Source organism: Belonocnema kinseyi, chromosome 5 (genome assembly GCF_010883055.1).
Source record: "Belonocnema kinseyi isolate 2016_QV_RU_SX_M_011 chromosome 5, B_treatae_v1, whole genome shotgun sequence".
NCBI lineage: Eukaryota > Metazoa > Arthropoda > Insecta > Hymenoptera > Cynipidae > Belonocnema > Belonocnema kinseyi.
The window spans coordinates 141,966,410-141,988,044 of record NC_046661.1 but is presented as its reverse complement, the minus strand read 5'-3'; the positions used below and the strand labels follow the sequence as shown (position 1 = coordinate 141,988,044).

Below are 21,635 nucleotides of genomic sequence, written 5' to 3'. Positions count from 1 at the left end.
AGAAAGAGACGGCACTCCTCGCTCGACTCGTTCTCTCTCTCTCTAAACAGGAGCGTCGGCGGATCAAAGAGACTGTTGGTCTAGACTTTATATGTCTATGGTGGCAACAAGGAGTGGGAGTGGGGAAAAGGCAGCAAGGAGTGGGAAGGATGAGTTTAAACGGCGTAGGAATAAAGTGTTAGTCTTACTAAATAGACAACAAATCGTAATTGTGAATATTTTGCCAGGCACGTGTGTTACGGTCTACAAATGTGTTTTTAATCACGAAAAACATCGTTTAGCATTTTGAAAAAATTAATTTGAAAATAATATATAGAAATATTAAAAAAGCAAAACATTTGATAAATAAATAAAAACGATATCATTATTAATTTATAAAATGTCGAGTAATTCTGAGAGATATTTAAAGATTTCGAGTTGATTAGAAAGAAATTTAAGACTTGACAGAATTTAAAAAATGTATATTTTTGAAGATTTCAAACAATAAAAAAATTAGAAGCATTTTGAGCATTTTGAAAAACTTTAAAAGTTAATAAAAAATTATTAAGATTCAGAAGAAAATTGAAAATAAATTTTTATTCTGAATGATTAATTTCGAGAGAATATTCCCATTTTTTCAATGTGAAGAAATTTCAAATACGTTTAGAAGAATTTTAAATAATAAAACACAGGTTTCGATAAATGAATAACAAATGAGCAATCAGTAATTTTTTACGACTTAAAATAAAATTAATTTTTTTTTATATACACAATTTTTAATTAATTAAAAAATTATAATCGTTCAATTTTCATTCATTTATCTAAACCTGTGCTTATTTTGAAATCTTTTTAAATATTCTCTTATAAATATATTTTTAAAAAATCTAGTAATGCTGGTTTTATTAATTTTCTACGCAATTTTACTCAGATTTGAAAGAAGACTTATTAGTCGATAATTATTAATAAGATAATGATATGTTCCTTGTTTAGGAATTAGTAAAGTTTAGGCTCTTTTCCACTCAGTTGGAAAGTGATGAAGAATTCCATTTACAATCTTAGTAATTATTACGACTGCTTTTTTAGTCAACCACTCATAACAATTTTTTTATTAAAAAAGACGACTTTTTAATAAAACACATGAACTTTTAGCTAAGAAAATGAAATAATAAAATAATTTTCTGCCGATGATAAAACATTTTTAATGAAATAGTTAAATATTAAACTAAAAAATATATATTAAAAAAAATCTGATTTTTCTAAATTAATAATTGCATCATTTTTATTTATTCGTCTATTTTTTTTGCCTTTTTAATCGTTTTAAAAATGATATTAGAATTAATTTTTTTTTAAATAAAACTTTTGAAATTTTTCCAGGAATTTTATGCAATTATTCCCATTATCTTCAAAATTTTCAAAATTCTTGGATGGCATTAAAAATGTATGTTGTAACATTAGAAAATTAAATTTAGTTTTAAATTTTTTGAAAAGTTTTAAACTTTTAATCCATAGTGAAATTTTTTCAAAACTTCTAAATATGGCTTAAACTTACTGGGAGTTTTAAAAATGAATAATTATTTAACTTTTTCTAATTTCTATTAAAATGAAACATCTTCAAGAATAAAGAAGCATTTGTAACCCAATAGATGATTTATCAACTAAAACCATGAATTTGAACGAAAATTATGAATTTTTTTCTACAAAAAGATACATTTTTAACTAAATAGTTTAAATTTAACAAAAACTATGAAATTGCAGTCGAAGTTTGAAATTATTCTTAAAAATAACATTATTTTACATCTATTTTCAATAGATTTTTCGTTTTTGTAATTTTTATTTCTGATTCCTCATTGAATCTCGCCGATGCGATGCCGAGACGCACAAGACTGGCACACACTAACGCAGACTGTATTACCGTATCGCATCTGTGTTTGCGACACACACCTATAGTAAGTAGAGCGCCACCACAGTCCGTCGAACAGTTATTGTTGATTCACCGAATTTTTCTCATATCCGCCACAGCGTAACTAGTTCAGTAATTTCTCAAGTACAAATTTTTTTCGTGTAGCGCTTTAGACTGAATCGTGAAATTTCAAATTGCATTTTTAAGAAACTTTTTCGAGAAATTATATGAACTTTCAGACAAAATGTGGAATTTTAAAAGAAATACATGCATTTTTACGGAGTGGGTGAATTTTTAACTAGAAAAATAAATGTTCAACTACGTGAAAAAGATACTTTTTAACAACATTCTTTATTTGTATACAAATAAGCTTATTTTTAAGTTAAAGTGAAGTCTTAACAAAAACTGTAAAGAAAAAACCGAAGAATTTCCCAAAGTGAATTAATTTTTAACCAAGAATGACTATTTACTTAATTTGTCATCTCAGAGACGAATTCCAAACCAAAATTATAATTAATTAATTGGAAATGTTAAATTTTCAATTACAATTAAATTTTTTACCAAAATAGAAACATGTTGTAAAAGATAGTTGATTTCTTACCGATTTATTTCTAATTAAAATTTTGAATTAATTTTAGGTTAAAATAATTAATTAATTTTAAATTAGAAAAATGAATTTTTAAGCAAAGAAATGATTCTTCAACCAAAGAAAAGTTATTTGTTCACAAAATAATTGAATTTTTAACAACAAAATATAACTATGCAACAAAACACAAAATATTCGATATTTAAACCCCAAAATATTTTAATTTTAAATAGAAAGCAGTTGAATTACAGCAAAAATGTGTATTTTTAACAAAAAATTTTAATTTATACCAAAAACGGAAAAACTTTAATTTTTAGTTCTTAATTCAATCTTCAACCCAAAATTAAATTTGTTAACAAAATACACTTAGATTGAGGTATAATTATTATGTATAGGTATATTATTATATTTACCAATAAAACTGAAGAAAATCGCTAGAGTGAAGAGAGGAGCACAAACATGGATCTTCATTTTCGTTAAATCGAGGATCCTGATTGTTGGAGATTGTTGAATTTCGTATAATAAAAGAAAACCTTTCTGCAAGAAAAATAAAAACGAAACCTAATGAAAATATTAAAAAGAAAAATTTGCATTTCTTCCAACCCAATACAAATTATTTTAAAAAAGAAAGAAAAAGAGCCTCTTTTATTTCAGAAAAAAAGTATAAAATAAATAAAGTCGTCCTTAAAGCTCAATTAAAATTTAAAAAATAAAGTTTATCCTTTTAATTCTTAGAAATTTAAAAACCAAAATTTTTTTGTTTCAAGCGCACTTAAAATCGTCAAATTTCCAGATAATAATAATAATAATAATGATTTATTAATATTAATTATTGTGAGCCTCAGTGGCTCAGTTGGTTAGACACTCGGACTTCACCTCAGAGGTCCGGGGTTCGATCCCTGATCCGGTACCTCTAGAAATTTTGCAATGTACCTTCACCGAGGTTCTGGTGGTTCGGAACCCACCTTAAGCTGTAGGTCCCCCCATCGTTCGTGACTGATGATATATACCGGGACATGTTGGGCAGTATAAGCCTGTGACAACATTTCAACACTTGTACGGAAAATTCACGGATAATAAAATTCCTGCATAATAAAATTTCCGAATGATCATTTCTGAATGATAAAAACAGAGAAAATAATTTGCTGTTTATACAATTTTATTATTATGTCAAAATTTAGGTTTGTCATAAATAATTTTAGAGAACGAATATAAAACAGTCGTCCTTTCTTATAGGGAAAATTGGTCTTGTGTTTTACATGTATTAAAATAGCTTACTAGTCTCACCCAAATTTTGTTTAAAATTCACTATTTCGCTATTTGTTGAACTAAATATTAGGCTATTTTATTTGTTGCTGCAAATTTATCAGTTTAATAAAAAATAATCTATTTTATTCCAAATTTCTCCTTTCTTGGTAAAAAAATTAATTTTTATTCATTGAAAATTTACTTATGTGTTTTAAAATTATTTTTTTTCAAAGGGAAAATGAATTTTTCAAACTAAAACTTTAATTCTTTCCAAAATTTTTTATATAATAGACTGTTAATCTTCATTGTAAAACATTCATTAATTACGTTGAAAATTCCAATAAAAATTAAAATATTTTGTGAAAATTCATGTATTCGATTCCAAATTATTCGATTTCCGCAGAATATTAATATGGTTAAAATGTTATTTTATTCATTAAAAATTAGATTTTTTTATTAAAAAATAATTTCATTAACTAAAAATCTAACTATTCGTTTTCTTGTCGAATTATTTTATAGGCATTTAATCTTTCCGATTAGAAAATCATCTATTTTTTGACAATTCTTCTGTTTTTCTGGTAGAAAATTAAATTTTTTGCTTAAAATGTTTTTCTTTCTTTAAATGCACACGTTATTAATTGAAATTTAATTTATGGGGTTACAAATTTAAGCAGTTTTGTTGAAAATTCTTCTTTTTTTGTTTTGTCGAAAATCAATTTTTTTAACTAAAAATATAGCTTTCTTATTCTAGCTAGCGAATTGTAGAAAATCTACTTTTCGATTAAATTTAATATTTTGCTTAAAAATTCAACAATTTGTTTAAAAAGTCATCCTTTTTGGTTGAAAATTTTACTAATTCGCAAACAATTTACTTTTCGTAGAAAACTCTTATTTTTATGGTAAAAAGTCAAACTGAAATCTTTTTGATATAAAAATTCATCGGTTTCTAAATTCAATTTAATCTATTTGTTTTAAAAAGCAATCACATCTTTTTTGAAAATTCGAGTATACTGTTAAAAAGTAATCTTTTATGGCACCAGTATCATTTTTTCTAATGAATAAATAAATTTAAAAATTTTTAAATTTGAATCTAGATTATTGTCTTATTTTGTTTTTAAATATTCTACATTAAAAATATTTCAAAATGAATTTTTAACCAAATAATTGAACTGCTAAAAAAATACCGGTTCACGAAAAAAAAATGAAAAATTAAAAGGTTGAATTTTCAACAGAAAATAAATAAATTTTCGACAAAATAGTTGAATTTCGAAACAAAATACGATGAGTTATTTTTAAAATAGTTGACTCTTAAACACTAAAATAGAACATTTGAGCAAAATATCTTAATTTCCAAACAACGATATGAACTTTGAATCAAAATAATACAATACAATACAAAAAATGGAATAGATACATGAATTTATTTTTAGCAAATAATTACATTTTTTTAAACTAAAAATGGTGAATTCTAAATATTTCAATTAAAAAATATTTTAACCGAAATTTATTTTCTTTTTAACTGATAAATCTTTCTTGGTTAAAAATTACTCCATTATGAATTGGCTGGATTCTAATAATTTTGATGAGATACTTCGAACACATGAGATGCAAAATAATTTTTCTGGAAAACAAATCTTTAACCCTCTTTTTCCGTAGAGTTTTGGAAAAATAAAATCATATTTTAAAATTTGTAAATGTTTCTAACATTTTTGAGTCTTTTAAAAGGCAACAAGGTATATATTTTTTAATTACAAAATTCTTGGAAAAATTTGTAATGACTTTTTGATTTTGTAAAATTAATTTTCAAAATAAATTTTTAAAATTTTATTAAATATAATATGAAAAATTTTGATAATAATAAACGATATTTGAAAGTTTTTAAAAATTTGCAAAGATATGAAATTTTAAACGATTTTTATCAATAAAATTATCTTTAAAAGAATCAGATTATCATCAAATTATTTTTTGTATGCAATCGTCAAGACTTTGGAAGTTTCAACCTTACTATTTACAACATTTTATAATCTTTTTTGTAAATTTGTTAGTTATTTTTTATCCCCTGTGGAAAAATGGAGGGGCCCCCGTCAGGGTTCACATGGAAACGACATGCTAATCCATAGGGGCCCAACATGGGCTTCCCTCATAGATCCCTCATGATTACCACCATGAAAGCCCTCTCGGATTTTTCGCCAGTGCTGGCACCTGCATTGGCATATCTCTGGGATGATAACACTATTTTGTACTGTGCTGTCAGTGTTGGGCCAGCACTGGATATCGCTATTAGATCGGTACTATTCCAATAGGAAATTCACAATGGGCGGCAGTACTGAGTCAATGTTAATTAGTATCGTACTGCTATACTCTAACCATATGACAGAAAAGTTATTTATAAAATAAATATTATTTGATTGCGAGTATTTTGTCTGCAGATATGAATAGTCCTGTTTCGAGTGAATACATATATTACATTTCTAAACATTATAGTACAAATAAAATGTCTAACGCTACGGGGTATCGAACGTACATAATCTATCCCTAAATCTATCTCCTAGCGATCGGGAATGATAACTACTGCGCTAAACCGACAAGTTAAAACTCGATGAAAAAGCCATCCTCATAAGCTACAGTTCAGAAAAGTAGTAGACTACTTTAAAACTTTTTATAATGACGGGAAATGTAATACCCTTCCAACTTAGAAATTTTAATCGTTGATCCATGAGGACAAACGAGCTGGGCCCCCATGAATATTTTTTAAGAACTTCAAAAAATGGCAAAAATGCGGCAAATCCCCCGAGCGGCATCTCTCCTCCATGAATATTTTTGAAGAACTTCTAAAAATGACAAAAGTGCGGAAAGTCTCCGCAGCGGCATCTATCATTAAAAAAAATTTTGTAAGGACTTTTAAAAATGGAAAGTGTGGCAAGTCTTCCTAGCGGCATCTCTCCACAAGAAAATTTTTTAAGGACTTCTAAAAATAGCAAAAGTGCGGAAAGTCTCCCCAGCGGCATCTCTCCCCCATGAATATTTTTTAAAAACTTGTAAGAATGGCAAAAGCGCGCCGAGTCTCCCCAGCGGCATCTCTCCGCCAACAAATTTTCTAAGTTGTACCGCTGGGGAGACTTGCCGCTGATGAGAGATGTCGCGAATGTGACAGATGTGAAAATTACGCGCCGAGTCTCCCCAGCGGCATCTCTCCGCCAAAAAATTTTCTAAGTTGTGCCGCTGGGGAGACTTGCCGCTGATGAGAGATGCCGCGAATGTGACAGATGTTACAATTAGTTCCGGGAGGCTTGCCGCAGTTTTAATATTTTAATATGAATCCGAATAATTTTTCCGAGGGAGAGATGCCACCGGGAAGACAATTAGTCCAGGGAGACTTGCCTCAGTTTAGCCATTTTTAATTGGACATTAAACATTTTTTGGAAGGGACAGATGCCACTGGGAGAATTTTTACTGGTGAGAGATACCGCAAAAATATCAATTTCACAGTGAGAAATGCCGCGCGGGAGAGAAGGCGCTGGGTAAAAATGCCGCAGTTGTGACGTGCCGCAGATAAGGCATGCCGTAGATGTGACATGCCGCAGTTGTGACTTACCGCAGATGAGACATTCCGAAGATGTGACATGCCGCAGATGTGCCATGCCGCAGATCTGATATGCCTCAGATGTGAGATGCCGCAGGTGGGACTCGCCGCAGAGAGAGTTGCCGTACGTGACATGGTATGGACCCTCAACGCCAAGCCACAGAGGGCTGACGTCACTCCCATGGCTGATAACACGACTTTCCTACTGGCCTTACGAATTCGGCTGGAACGGAACACGGAACAGCGCCATACTGTCACCAGTCGGAAGTATTGAAGCAAGATGATCAGAGACGTGGAGGGGACGTTCTGTGCCACAAATTCTTTGTCCAACAATTCGGAATTAAAGTTCTCTCTTGGAGATTATTGGAAGATTGAGAAGGTTAGGATTTATTTGGGAAGATAAATCAAGAAAGTAAATTAAAGAAAGGAACAAAAGGACAATTAACGGGATGTAAAAGGTAATATTTCCTTTTGTCATCGGCTGGCGACGCTATGGCGAGTCTTAACGCGATCCGAACCATTGCCTGGCTTGTCCTCTCCATTTAGTGTTCCGCGTTATTTTGTCGAATCGTGCTTCCTTTTTTTTTCTTTTGCTTCTATTGTGTGCAGGTTTCGAGTCAGTGCGTATCGGACTATTTAATTTGGTTATTTTCGTTTTTTTCGTCTTCGCATCATGTACGGAAATTCGTACATGTACATAATTCGCACAATGATTTCCGAACATGTAGATTCCTGTGTGTATACATTTGTCGAGGTATATTTCGTTCCCCAAGTTATTGAGTCATCGAATGTTAAAGGATCAAATAAATGTTGAGTTCCCCTCATTTTTTTATTGTGAAATAGTGTCGTTGCGATTTTTTTTAAGGACCACCCCTGAGAAAATTTTTCCTTGCTCCCTTGGTTTTTTTTTAGGTTTCAGGTTTAGGAAAATGTCACTATTTAAATAATTAATTTTTCCGAGATTATTTCATTTTAATTGTTCCTCCTTCGCTGAAAATAGGTGCCTCGCTGGCGCCCACACTATAAGCATCACCACAAACGATTAATATACGTATATACGCGAGTATATACATATATGCGTATATCACGTTCTACGAACTGACATAATGAAAGGTGCAGTAAACCACCTCTCGCAAATGGCGTCCAACATTTGAGGGTTTCTGAATATTTTTTTAATTCGGGAAACGGCCTTTTTCCGCCTTTTCCGTTCTTTTTTGGGCACTGACTCAATTTGACATTTGATATATTTTCTTTGTGCACTCTTATCTCTTTGGTTTTTCGTAATGCCCGGCTACTTTTTTCTCCTTTGCTACGTACTTCCAGATTTTTTTTAAGTGGGGAGAGAAAATTGAATAAAATTTAAATATTGAATTTTGAATCGATTTTCTTTTTTTTAATACTGGCAGCGAATTGGAATTAAAACTTCAAATTGATTTCGAATGGTAAAATTCAATAAAATGGGATTCCAGATTATTGTTTAAATAAATTTCGAAAATGTTAAGATCTCTCAGAATAAAATTGGTTTAAACTGATTTGAAATATTCCAAAATTGAATAAAAGATTTTAATACTGATTTTCTTGAAAGTTCAAAATAAGAATATGATTTTCGAGACACGTGTACTATTCTAGTTGAAATTTGTATTTTCGGGTTCCCAGTTAAAATCTACAAGTTGATTTAAGCTCATTTTAAATTTTGAATTACAATTTTTAATTTGAATTAAATTTTGATTTAATTTTTGGATTCTCGGGTTTTGATTTAAATCAATTAAAAGAGCTTTAGAAAATTCGAAAATTTATGGGTGAAAATGGACTTAAGCGGAATTTAGAATTTTGAAGCGAGATTTTACTGTCGGCTTGATTGAGTATTTAAAATGCCACCGTAGATCTGATTTGTTAGTTTGATGTGAACATTTTTATTCAAATTTTAAGTAACAAAATAAATTGACAATTTAATCTCAAATTAGTATTCGGTAATTTGAACAATGATGATTGATTGATATTAATTAATTAATTAATTAGTTTTCGGCTCTAATTCGAATCAATGGATGATTCAATTGATGTTTGATTCATAATTGATAATTGATTAATTTAAATAAGGTTTGATTTAACGATTTGAATTAAAAATCTTAAGTAGGATTTTACCGAAATTTGACAGGAATACGGAAGATTCGCGTTTGATTTTCGCAAAACGCATACCCCTTCCTTTTTGGGCTGCTTGGAGCACCTGAACCCTGTTCAACCTTAATTATGCCCACTTGTGGCGGCTGAAGCGCTCTATACCTTGCTAATTTCAATTTTACCAGGTTAACTGACTTTTACTGATTTTGTCCACTGGTTATAATTTATGTAAGAAAAATGTATGGCAAGTTGATTTGATCGATTATTGATTTGTTTGTTGTTTGTATCGCTGTTTGTAATTATTTGATTTCCATGCTTTTACTTGAAAATTGTACATTCGTTGACTTTGATTTATTTGGACCCTGTAATTTTCCTAATTTATCGGACCTGTCTTGCTGAAATTGATTTTAATGCATGTACCGTTATATTATCGATTAATTTGATTTGATCTTGTGCTTTGAATCACACTTGATGTGATTGCGTGATTTATTCTCGACTTGGATTTTCAAAGGCTTTTTGAGTATTTTTCCGATTCAGCGGTAACCGCTAAACTTAAAATGGCGTTTTAAATTCGGTGTTCGACATCTATACATTCAGGGATATGAAAACTTTAATTAATGATTTGAACTACCAAGAGCTTTTAGAGGCTTTAGAAGCTTTTCAATTAGAGATTACCGGTTACTGGTAGAGAAAGATGCTCACGCTTAAGGAAGGGGGTTAAATTGTATACAGGGATGTGTTCCCAAGCATCGGACTTAACCTCAATGGCTACTGATGCAACCGATTAGGACGAGGATGATCTACCCTCGGATTGACCTTTGGCTTCGGCAGCCGTCACTAGTCCAGCAACATTAACGGTAGAAGGCATCGTCCCCACCACAAGTATCACGACCTCACAAAGTGGGGTGGTAAATTCTTTAAACCCCTTTAGAAATCGCGACAACTACTCAGTCCTCGGTCATGGTCATTACACCCCATGAAAACCTAACGACCTTGCCAACTCGTATTAGCCCCGGGAATTTAAGACTCTAATTCAATTACGCGAACTTTCACGGTTTACCGGGCACCTTCCCAATAACAGCTTGGTCTTCTCACCGAATAAACGACGATTTTTCGATTCCGGATGCTTTTAGTTTAGGTCTGCCCGCAACCACCCAATTCAGTTCTCTGAATCTGCGAAGTGTTCCTGAAGACACCCTTACGGAAAGTAATCCTCGGGAAACTCCGAACATCCCTAACGCGATGCGGTTCACCTTTCTTAACTTACAAGGTGCTCCTTTAAGCACACAGAATCCGCGCGCAAACCAATTCTTTCTGAAACGATTAGGATAGAAGATTCTACACACTCCAAGATTTTGGCGGGTCGCACTGGCGGAAGGGTCCATGCACGCTCCGGAAGGCTTGCTACTCGTGAGAGTGCGCGATTCAACAGATCAACATATCGAGAGGGTGAGCCCCCTCTATTTCGTCGGGGTAGTCAACCCAACACAGGTTACTGCGATTCGTTGAGTTTTGGACTTCTGAGAAGGCGTAATTTAGAACTTAACGACGAATTCGACCGTGAAAGCGCTAACTATGAGAGATCAGATTGCGCCACCCGGCTACAGTTACGATTTGACAACTCCAGAGACCTCGAGAAAATTGTCCTTAATTGGAAGGTAACGTTTGACGGGAGCGGAAAAACTAGCGCCGAAGACTTTTTAATTCGAATCGAGGATCGTACCAGGCTAATAAAAGTCGCCGACGAAGAACTTTTCCTCGCCATGCCAGTTTTGTTAGAAGGTATCGCATTTAAATGGTTTAAAAACCACGAATTCAAGTTCGCAAATTGGGCACAATTTAAAAAGGCGTTCAGGTAACGATTTAGCGGTGACGATTTTGAGAGACGCGTCCATGAACTGATCTACTCTAGGAATCAGGGTAAAAACTAACGTATTGACGACTATCTAACTAACGTTGAGGATCTGATCAACCTGTTGAAGAATGAGATGACCACGGTAGAGCAGTTGCATTGGGCTCATAGGGGACTTAGGCCCGAATTTCATAGGGTGATTCGCCGCTCTCATTACCGATCTATTGACGAACTCTCGTGACTGGGTAAAGGATGGGAGAAAGAGTGGACGGATATTAAAGAATATAAACCACCCCCTAACCTAGAAAGCTCGTTCCTGCAAGAATTTGCGTACCGCGATATAATGGCGCAAAAACCCTTAAAGAATAGTTCCTCAGCGATTGTTGAGCAGGATTCGGTCTCATCCGTTAAAACAACAAAAAATGTTCCCAAGACTAACAATAAGCCTCGTAACGGTGGGGACAGGAGAGGTATGTATGCCCAATTGTTCGGGAAACGAGAAAGGGGAGCAGTATGACTGGTCCCTATTGCCTCTCAAAATAAAGAGACCGTCAAGACAGTGTCAGACGTCTCTGGGTCTTTAGAAAATTCTGTTTTGGTCTTATTCGATTTAGATGAATTTCAGGGGGTTTGTGTGCCACTCTGTGATTTTGTTTGTAGATACCGCGTCTCTCAAAGAGGCCCCAACTTCTTTCGTCGTTGAAGCTTTTATGCACGGGGAGGATGGTGGTTCGCCACGTTCTGTGGGTACCCTTTCTGATTTTAAGCAAGAAGTGGCGAACAACTCCATTTCGTCTAACGGACAGTTTGGCTTAACAGACGCTTCCTCATCACTTTCGAGCAGTGTGATTGGTAGTTTTAAAGCGGAATGTGAGAAGTTGGTTCTGGACGAAATTTGCATCGATAAGGGGGGTATACAAAAATTTTCTCATTCGGAACAGATTGCTGGAATCCTGCAGACTGAGTTGGTACGCGGTAGAGTGCACCTTAAGATTTCCATCAAGTAAGTCTCAGTCGATGCGCTGTATGACCCAGGTTCAACTAGGACAGTTATTCGCGGGGATTTAGTTCCGAATATCTTGGATGCCCTAGGCAAAGATTTAGATGGTTCTCGTAGATCTACTATTATTTTGGCAAACGGTTCCAGAGACCAGATCTTAGGTATGGTGGAGCTGCCCTTGACTATCGATAAGATTACTAAGATTTGTGAAGTCAGGGTAGCCACCAATCTGGATACCGGGTTTGTTTTAGGCTTAGACGCACAATGTGTCTTTGATATGGTGTTTCCGTCGCGTTCTAAGGAGATTTGGATGCCCGGTTACGACGGTTAGGTTTATCCTCTTGATTCATGGGTGACTTCTGAAAAAAACTGTGGTGGTATTTTAGATTTATCGAGCGAACAGGACAGAGAACTCCAGGATTTGATCAAGAGGAAAATAGTTCCTAAAAGGGAGGGTCAATTGAACGCTACCCACTTGGTTAAGCATCACATAGACATACAGGGCCACCCATCTATTAGGCAAAGGTACCGAGTTGTGTCCCCTAAGGTACAGGAAGCCATGTACTCAGAAGTAGATAGGATGATTGTTGAACGCGTTATTAAAGAGTCTTACAGTGAATGGTCGGCTCCTATAGTGATGGCTAAGAAAGGCGATGGTCGATATCGGCTTTGTTTAGATTTTAGGAAGTTGAATGCCATATTCCAAAGGGATGTTTACCCCTAACCGTACATGTCAGACATACTTAGGCAACTTTGCGGGCCTTACAAGATTAAGCGCAGGTTGCCCCGGTCGTGTACGTGTTGATTACCGAGAAAGGGAAATACGCGGGCAAGGAGCATATCAAACATCTGAAACCATATGTCCAATATTTATAGCCTTTTCTTCTTTCCAGATTATCGAACTCAATAAAAGCCCGATGACTGGCCCTAGTCGCGCCAGGTATTATATAGAAGATTGTTAACTGAATTGTAACCACCGTATTTAGATTAATGCATCGCGAAAGTTGTCACGGAAATCAGGTCAAAAATATTTAGTTAGCAATTAATTTTTGGTTCATGGTTTTCCCGGTAGTGGCGCTGCGACTTGGGTTTTGTTAACGCGCCCAGTGACGAGCACCCTTCAAATCGTTGTACTTTACGCGTGCACAGAACGCGTGACTTACGTTCTTGGCCACCGACTGGCAACGTGCCACAAATTCTTTGTCCGCCCATTCGGAATTAAAGTTCTCTATTGGAGATTATTGGAAGATTACGAGGGTAGGATTGATTTGGGAAGATAATTTAAGGAAGTAAATTAAAGAAAAGAACAAAAGGACAATTAACGCGATGTCAAAGGTAACATTTCATTTTATAGTCTGCTGGCGACGCAATGTTTAGTCTTAACCCCAACCAAACCATTGCCTGGCTTGGCCTCTCCATTTAGTGTTCCGCGTTATTTTGTCGAATCGTGCTTTCTTTTTTTTCTTTCACTTCTATTGTGTGCAGGTTCGAGTCATTGCGTATCATGCAGTTGCGATTTTTTCAAACCCTAGACTGGTAAACTGAGCTGGCTCATCCTCTGATGGTAAACCGGGGTTCCGCTACACCCCAAACTTGTACAGTGGTACAATGCTTTCTATGTGCAGTGAAACAACTTTAATATGGCACATTTTCTTTGGTTTTTAGTGTAGAAAAAAATGATAATCATAATATTCTCCTAATTTTTAAAAAAATGTTGAATAATTTGGTAAATAGAAAAAAATCTGAAAATTCCGAAAAATTGACTTTTTTATAAAAAATAACGTAGTTTTTCAACAAATTGACTAATTTCAAAATATAAAACGGGATTTGAAAGAAAAATAATTGCGCTTTAAGGTCAGATAAGCCACTTTTGCGTTTTCTTTAAAAATCCTAATTATTTGAACATCCGAAGTAGAGGAAATTTAAGAGATCTGATAAAGGGTAAAAATGTTAAAAGTACTAGTAAAATTGATTCTTAAAAATTCAGATTTGTTATAAATAATAAAGAATGTTTATAAATATTTAAAAATAATGAAAAAATTATAAAAACATATATGTTTAATCTACAGAGGAGCAATGGGAGCACAGGACTGCAGTCAGGCTGCGCAATTGGTAGCGAGAAGCCATTTTCTGAAAAAAATTTGATCCTTATTACTAATTATGATTTTTTAACGGTTACATATATGAAAAAATTTATTTTTAAACTTTTAAATTACAAACTCATGCTTAAAACGTCTAAATGAAATTGTTATACTATCCGACTGAAATTTACTATTCCTCATTTTTTGCTATTTTTGTATTTAAAAAATTTTTTACAATTGGAATTTTTAAATTTATGCTTAAAACGTCTGTTTGAATTGATTTAATCAAAAAAACTGAAATTCTCTTGCCCTCTCAATTCTCAAACGTAAATGGTAAACCGGGATGCAGCGCAACCCCACACGATATTAATTTTAGGTTATTATGTTTAGGGTCCTAGACCAACCTGCACTTGCCTTTAGTCGGGGCATACTTTAAACTTTGGCTGGGGTGTCGTGGAACCCCGGTTTACCATTCTAGGGTTAAGGACCACCCCTGAGAAAAGTTTTCCTTGCTCCCTTAGTTTTTTTAAGTTTCAGGTTTAGGAAAATGTCACTATTTAAATAATTAATTTTGCCCGGCTAATTTTATTTAAATTGTTCCTTCTTCGCTAAAAATAGGTGCTTGGCTGGCGCCCACACTATAACCATTACCACAAAACAATAAAATACGTAAATACTTATAAGTGCGAGTATGCGTATATCACGTTTGACGAACTTCCATAATGAAAGGTGCAGTAAAACACCTCTCAAGTACCCCATTCTAGTATTACTCTAAGAGAAAATATTTATGAATAATAATTATAAGTTTAAACCATTAATTTTTAAACTTGAATTGATTATTATCTCTCTGAGTAGAAAGTGGAAAAATAGAAAATTTCAGAAGAAAGCGCAAATATCTCCATAGCATTACTAAAAGAGAAGATAGTTACAGGCAGTCATAATTTATTTAAACAATTATGTTTGTTCAATTTCATTTATTATTACTGTATTGTAACTGAAAACTGGACTAAAAGATAAAAACTCCATAAAAAATGGACGCTTCTAATCTTATCTAAAGAAGATATCATTCAAAATAGTAAAACATTATCAACAGAAAATACATTGTTCAAAGAATGATTTTTCTGAACCTGAATGAATTTTTAGCTAGAACTAATCTAAAATAATACTGTTATTGATAATAATAAATTGTTTAACAAACAAACAAAAAATTTTTAAATCGAAGCGTTGTATATTTCAACCAAAGTAACTGAGTTGCTAAAAAAAAATTATTCATCTTCAACCAGAAATAAAATACCCAAATTGCTCGTAAGGAAGAAAGATATTCGAATAAAGAATCAAGTTATGTTTGGAAATAAATTTCCAAACAAAAATAATATTTAAAAAACAACTCGAGTTTTAGCTTATCCAAAAGTAGTTGACATTCTTTTTCAACTCCTTTGTATCTTGACTGTTCAGACTGTCATTGAACTCTTGAGGGTCACATTATTCTAGAAATTCATCTAAACTCACGCTTCCAAGCCTATCACAGAAAACTGTATTCCTTAACTCTCCGTGTGCGAATCGTGATTTCAAGCAGTAATAATTATTCGCATCGCCTTTGCCCACCCCCACCCTAAATCTTCCATCCCTACTTCCTATCCCCAGCCATAACTTTCCTTCTCCTACAGACTCCCATTCATAAATCATTTCCCCTACTTCCCCTCATTTCGCCTACTTGATATCACCTCTACTATCCACGTTCGCTTTCCCCTTACTTTCGCTAATCTTACTTCCTCTACTTTCTTTCTCCTCGTTTTCGCAAACTTCCCCTCCCCTTCTACCCTTTATTTACATACATGAATCTTCAATCACCTACCACGAACTTCGCCTACGTCCCTAACCCTCCGCTCATTTCCTCTACTATACTATCCCTAACACCCTCTTTCTATTACTTCGGTTAGCTTCTACCTTTCTCCAGCCCTCCCTTCCCCTCTTCCATTCAATCACAATTATAATCATTTCCACTCATTTCCCCTTGCCACCAGACTTTCGCTTCCCTCTCCCCCCTCGTTCCCCTTGACTTAACCTAATTTTTATTTTCTCACTTTTCATACTTTTTTTCTCCCTTTTCCCCCTCCACGACCCGCATTCACCCTCCTAGCACTTTATCTAATTTACCTTCCCTCGCTTCCGTTATTTCTACGAATATTGAACTGGGAAAAATATACTTCAATCAAACGAGTGAAAATTATATGGAGTTTTAAAATGACTTTCCTGAACATAACCTATGCATTTATTCTTCATATCGAACAAAATATGAAAAGTCAGTACCTATTCTGAGCCTAACTAGCTACGCAATAACTTGAAACAAAAATCAACGCAGGCAATTTATTTTATTTTTAATTATGTTAATAATATTTTGTTACGTCACTTCTATTCCTAAGCATTTTCACATTCTTAAAGTGATGATAAAAAATAAATTACGCACAAAAAAATGTAGGAGAAAATATTCTATTATCTAGTTTACATTTAAAAAAATTTATTCTAAGTTTTCAATACATCAAAGTATGTCAAAAACAAATCCGGGAGATTTTCAGGAATTTTTTTATTAATTAATTTTCCTCAAATATTACGAAAAATACTTATAATTTTGAAAGGTATTTATAATCTAAAGGAATCTACATTATCATCAGAGATAGTTACAATCAATCAGTGCAGATATCATTCCACTTATCGTGAAAATATAAAACAAAATTAACGATAAAGTTAACTCTTCCAATAACAGGAAAGACTTCTTCTTTTATAGAGCAGATGGAAAATAAATTTTAATAAATTTAAAAATTACATTTTTTAAGAGAAAAATTTTATTTTTAAGCTGATGATTTTGACTATGATTCAAGAATAATTTAAAATTGTGAAATACTTGTAAAAATTGTAAACAAAACGTGCATTTTTTAGGATTTGTAAAAATATTTAAAAGCTTTTTAAGGATATTCAAAGCTTTAAGAAAACTTAAGAATTTTTGTTTGAGAACATGAAAATGATAGTTTACTTTGAAAAATTGATTCTAATAGAAAATTTCGAATTATTTCAAAACATTTTAAACGTTTTCATAAAATTTTCAATAAGTATATGAGAGATTTTATAGCAAAATTTTTGGAGAAATAAAATAATATCCTGAAGTGTTTTTTTGCTTTGGAATTCATTTTTTTGGTTTCAAATTCAACTATTTTTCTAAAAAGTCATTGCATTTGGTTAAAAATTCAACTGGTTTATCGAAAATTCGACTTTTTGGCATAAAAATGAAATTTTTCGATATTTTTAGCTTACTTTATAATTCATTTGGTTGTTTTAGGATTAAACTATTTTGTAAAAAAATTTTCCTTTTTGGTTTAAAATGCGTGTGTCTTGTGTAAAATTTTTATATTGTAGAAACTTTGTCTTCTTTTAAAAAATTAATCTTATCAGTTCAAAACTTCAACAATAAAAATTCATTTTTTGGTTGAAAGTTAATTTTAAAGTTGTTTGAAATTCCACCTTCTAAGAATGTATAGAATTAGTTGAAAATTTATTAATTTGCTTGAAAAGATAAATATTTAAATTTTTGTTTGTTTTTGGGTTTAATATTTTAATGTTATAAAAAATTCATCGTATTGGTTTAAAATTCAACTATTTTTGTGAAAATTCATTATTTTCTCCTTGAAAATTCAATTTTGTAATCTTACTTTGCATGTTGATTATTCTTTTATTATTAAGATTGCTGTTATTTAAAAAAATTGAAGTTATTCTCATTAGTCATATCAAAATAATAAAAGCATCAATTCAACTTTCAAATATCGCTGCAAAACATTACAATTTATTTACCAGGCATATACATTTTTCAGATATATCCAAGGACTTCTTTTTTTAGCTTTATATTAAGGTAAAAACTCGAGCAGAAAATTTTGGTTCAGAACGGGGCATCGAAAATGGGGCTTGATCTGGCCCAGATGTGGGCCTTTTTATTTTTTATTTCTATTATTAGTGAAATTTAAAAAGTTTTTAATTTTTTTTAAGCTTTTTGTTTTACAAAACTTCAATTTTTCAATATTCTACATTATGAAACTGTTTGTATTCCTTGAATTTATCGTTAAGAGTTTGCATTTTGGAGAAAACTATTATGTTAAAAAAACACTATTCCAATTTAAATCTATTACACACACAGACATTCGTAAATGAATTTCAATTATAAATATTCTGAATCTTTTTAATATTCCTTGGGAATGTCATTTGTTTGTCTAACGAACATGGGACACATGGAATGAAATTTTTAAAGTGAGGTTATGTTCGAGAAAGTATTAAAAGCATTTAATCTATAATGTTACTAATCCAGAAATTCATTATTTTGTATAAAGTAATGTTTTTGAGTAATGCGAATACATAGGAAGTTGACGTACAACTTTAGGAATGGAAATTATTTTCGTGCCGTTTAAAAAACAAAAATGAAGGTGGACGTCCCTGTTCTCAAAAGTGACGAATTTCGCAATGTATGACATTCAACCTTGACAATAAAAATATCTGAAGAATCTTTTCAGAATATTTCAAAAACTGGTACAAATGTGGGTCAGTGGAAGATCTACAACTTTTATTTAAAGCTTTTTTAAAAAATATTTAATGACTGAAATAGACGTAAAAACCTAAAACTCTTAGTTTTTTGGGGTTTTGATCTTAAAAATCAAATTTGAGAATATTTTTACTATCATATTCGTGATCAACGCGTCAAAATACAGTCGACGCTACTTACTTCGCCACTTCCCCTAACTCTCAGTGGAGCTCTTGCCCCACCACGCAGCAAGGTAAATAGCGTCAACTGTACATAGTTTTACGAAATTTCGAAATAATCGAAGGTAAGCGCTTTTCGAAAGTTTATCCTGGTATTAATTGCAGATATAAGAAATCTCACTAACAATTCTGTGCTTCCCCAGTTGGCACAAAATTTGGCCACGTCTTTACGTCATCGTTACGACATCGTTACGACAACTTTACGACATCCTATGTCCATGTCGTTTCGCTATCTTTACGATGTCGTAAAGACATCGTCAGATCAGGCGACTTATTTACGATACCGTAAAGACACCTTAACGACATGGATATAGGTTGTCGTAAAGTTATCGTAAAGATGTCGTAAAGACGTCTCCAAACTTTGTGCCCACTGGGTCCAAACTCGCAATGTACTTTTTGATTTTGGGATTTTAAGTTCGATGTAAACAAAAAAAATATCACGACGACAACAGAAAATTTGAAATATTCTTGTCTAACCTAACCTAACCCGACCCGACATGCTTTCGACGCGAGCCATACTATCCGCCCCCTTGCGGCCACAAGCGGAAAATACGATTGGGCCCAGATTGGAACTTGGAAATAAGTTGGGCAATTTCTGCACGGGATCTGAAATTCTTATCGAACCCTTACAATTTCTTTAAATGGGTTATATAAAAATTAAAATTATTATAATATTTAAAGAAAACGCACCTCTTAGAGTTTGGAATTTTCTTCTTTCACTTGCTGCTTTTGACAAGTAACTGAAAAAATGTGTTTTATATAGTGCAAAAGTAATAAAAACAATACTTTAAAGCTTCAGTAGCGTTGAAATAGATTTGAGAATGTTGCTAAAACGCGTACATTTTTTAGAAGTAAACAGTTTTATTGCACATTAAACTTAACAGAGATTACAAATTTTAGCAAAAAATCCCATTTTTGTTGCGTATTCTTCCTATTACACCTACATTTAGCAGAAGTAAGCAATTTTTTTGTAGAATTGTGTATAAGTGCTATAAAATTTATTAGAAAAATGCGAAGTATACGTTTGCAGAAATAAAAAAATTATATATCTCTCCTGCCGGTAGGAATAAAAAACCATTTTTATCACGCATATATTTTTTAGAAGTAAACTATTTTATTGTGTAATAAAATTTTATAGAAGAAACCGATGTGATCCGTTGCAGAAATTAGAAAAATTATCAAACTCACGACTTTGACAGAGATGAAAAGAAAGTAAAGACATTAGGCTAATATAAGAAGTATAAAGTTTAACGACTTAATTTTTTTCTAATAGGAACAAGTTGTTTTCATTAAGACGTATATATTTTGCATGTATAAACTTCCAATTTTAACATCAAAATATCCTGAAAAAATATAAATTAAAGAACAATATACGAAATTGACAATTTTTCGAAAAAAAATCTTAAATATTTTTCAAAAAAGTTTGAAAAATCATTTTTACGAAAAATAATCCGTTCCATTGCATTTTAGAATAAAAGCTTTAGTAGTAAAGTTAAGCTAGAGAAAATTCAGAGAAAATGAAAAAAAATCCTCTAATCGACCATGCTGGACAAAATTTTTAACATAAATGAAAATACAACTTCGAAAAGCCAATTTATTTAATAAAATTTTTCATAAATAATAAGTCAACAATGAGGAATGAGCCAATTTGCATTTTCCCTAATGCAGTCTTGACAACATCTATTCTGCAAGTAATTTTCGCAAAGAAAGTTAGTAAAATATGCACACAATTTATAGTGAGAAGCGTATCATTTAAATAACTACTAAACAATTAATAGTTTTTTAGCAAAAAGTAGAAGTAAGTGTATTTTTAAGGAACTAGAAATGCACATGTAGCATACAAATATTAAAATACGGTCGCATTACACTTTCCAGTACTAAAAGAGCCTTCCGAATGGAAAGAGTGATAAGTTGTGAGCTATACAATCAAAAAAAGTTTATGTTTTTATTTTACGCAGAAATTACTCTTCTATAAATTATTCTCTTATTGATTGTCTTTTCTCTGGCACCACTTACCTACCCAATGGGCACAACATTTGGCGACATCTTTACGAGATCGTTACGACAACTTTACGACAACTTTACGACATCCTATGTCCATGTCGTTTCGATGTCCTAACGATAGCATAAAGACAACGTCAGATCATACGACTTATTTACGATATCCTAAAGACACCTTAACGACATGGACATAGGATGTCGTAACGTTGTCGTAAATATGTCTCAAAGATTTCGTAAAGACGTCGTCAAACTTTGTGCCCACTGGGTAGTTTTACCTAGGAAAAAAGTATGTTCAAAAAATAGTAAACGATTTTTGGCACTTTTATTACAAATATTTCCAAAACGCGTCAAGCAATATTTGAGCAAAGTTTAAATTTTCCTAAACACTCTTTAATAAACCATTTGGTGAAAAAAACACGTATTACCTACATAATATGCGTATGGTGAGAATCTAAAAACTGATTTTTAAATTTTTTGATATTTTTAA

General features: G+C 32.4%; 1 protein-coding gene across 3 annotated transcripts in view; it reads right to left on the bottom strand.

Annotated features, from left to right (window-relative positions):
* The window catches only part of LOC117172749, a 41,956-nt gene extending 21,884 nt beyond the window's left edge, over positions 1-20,072 (bottom strand). The window contains exons 1-3 of one of the 3 annotated variants that reach the window (XM_033360943.1): positions 19,838-20,072; positions 7,309-7,616; positions 2,879-3,002 (exon numbers count right to left, since the gene is read on the bottom strand). In XM_033360943.1, coding sequence (XP_033216834.1) covers positions 2,879-3,002; positions 7,309-7,479 — 295 coding nt within the window. In that variant the 5' untranslated portion in view covers positions 7,480-7,616; positions 19,838-20,072. The remainder of the gene's footprint in view (positions 1-2,878; positions 3,003-7,308; positions 7,617-19,837) is intronic. The other 2 variants (XM_033360944.1, XM_033360945.1) reach the window with 2 other exon arrangements.
* Between the last annotated feature and the right edge of the window lie 1,563 nt (positions 20,073-21,635).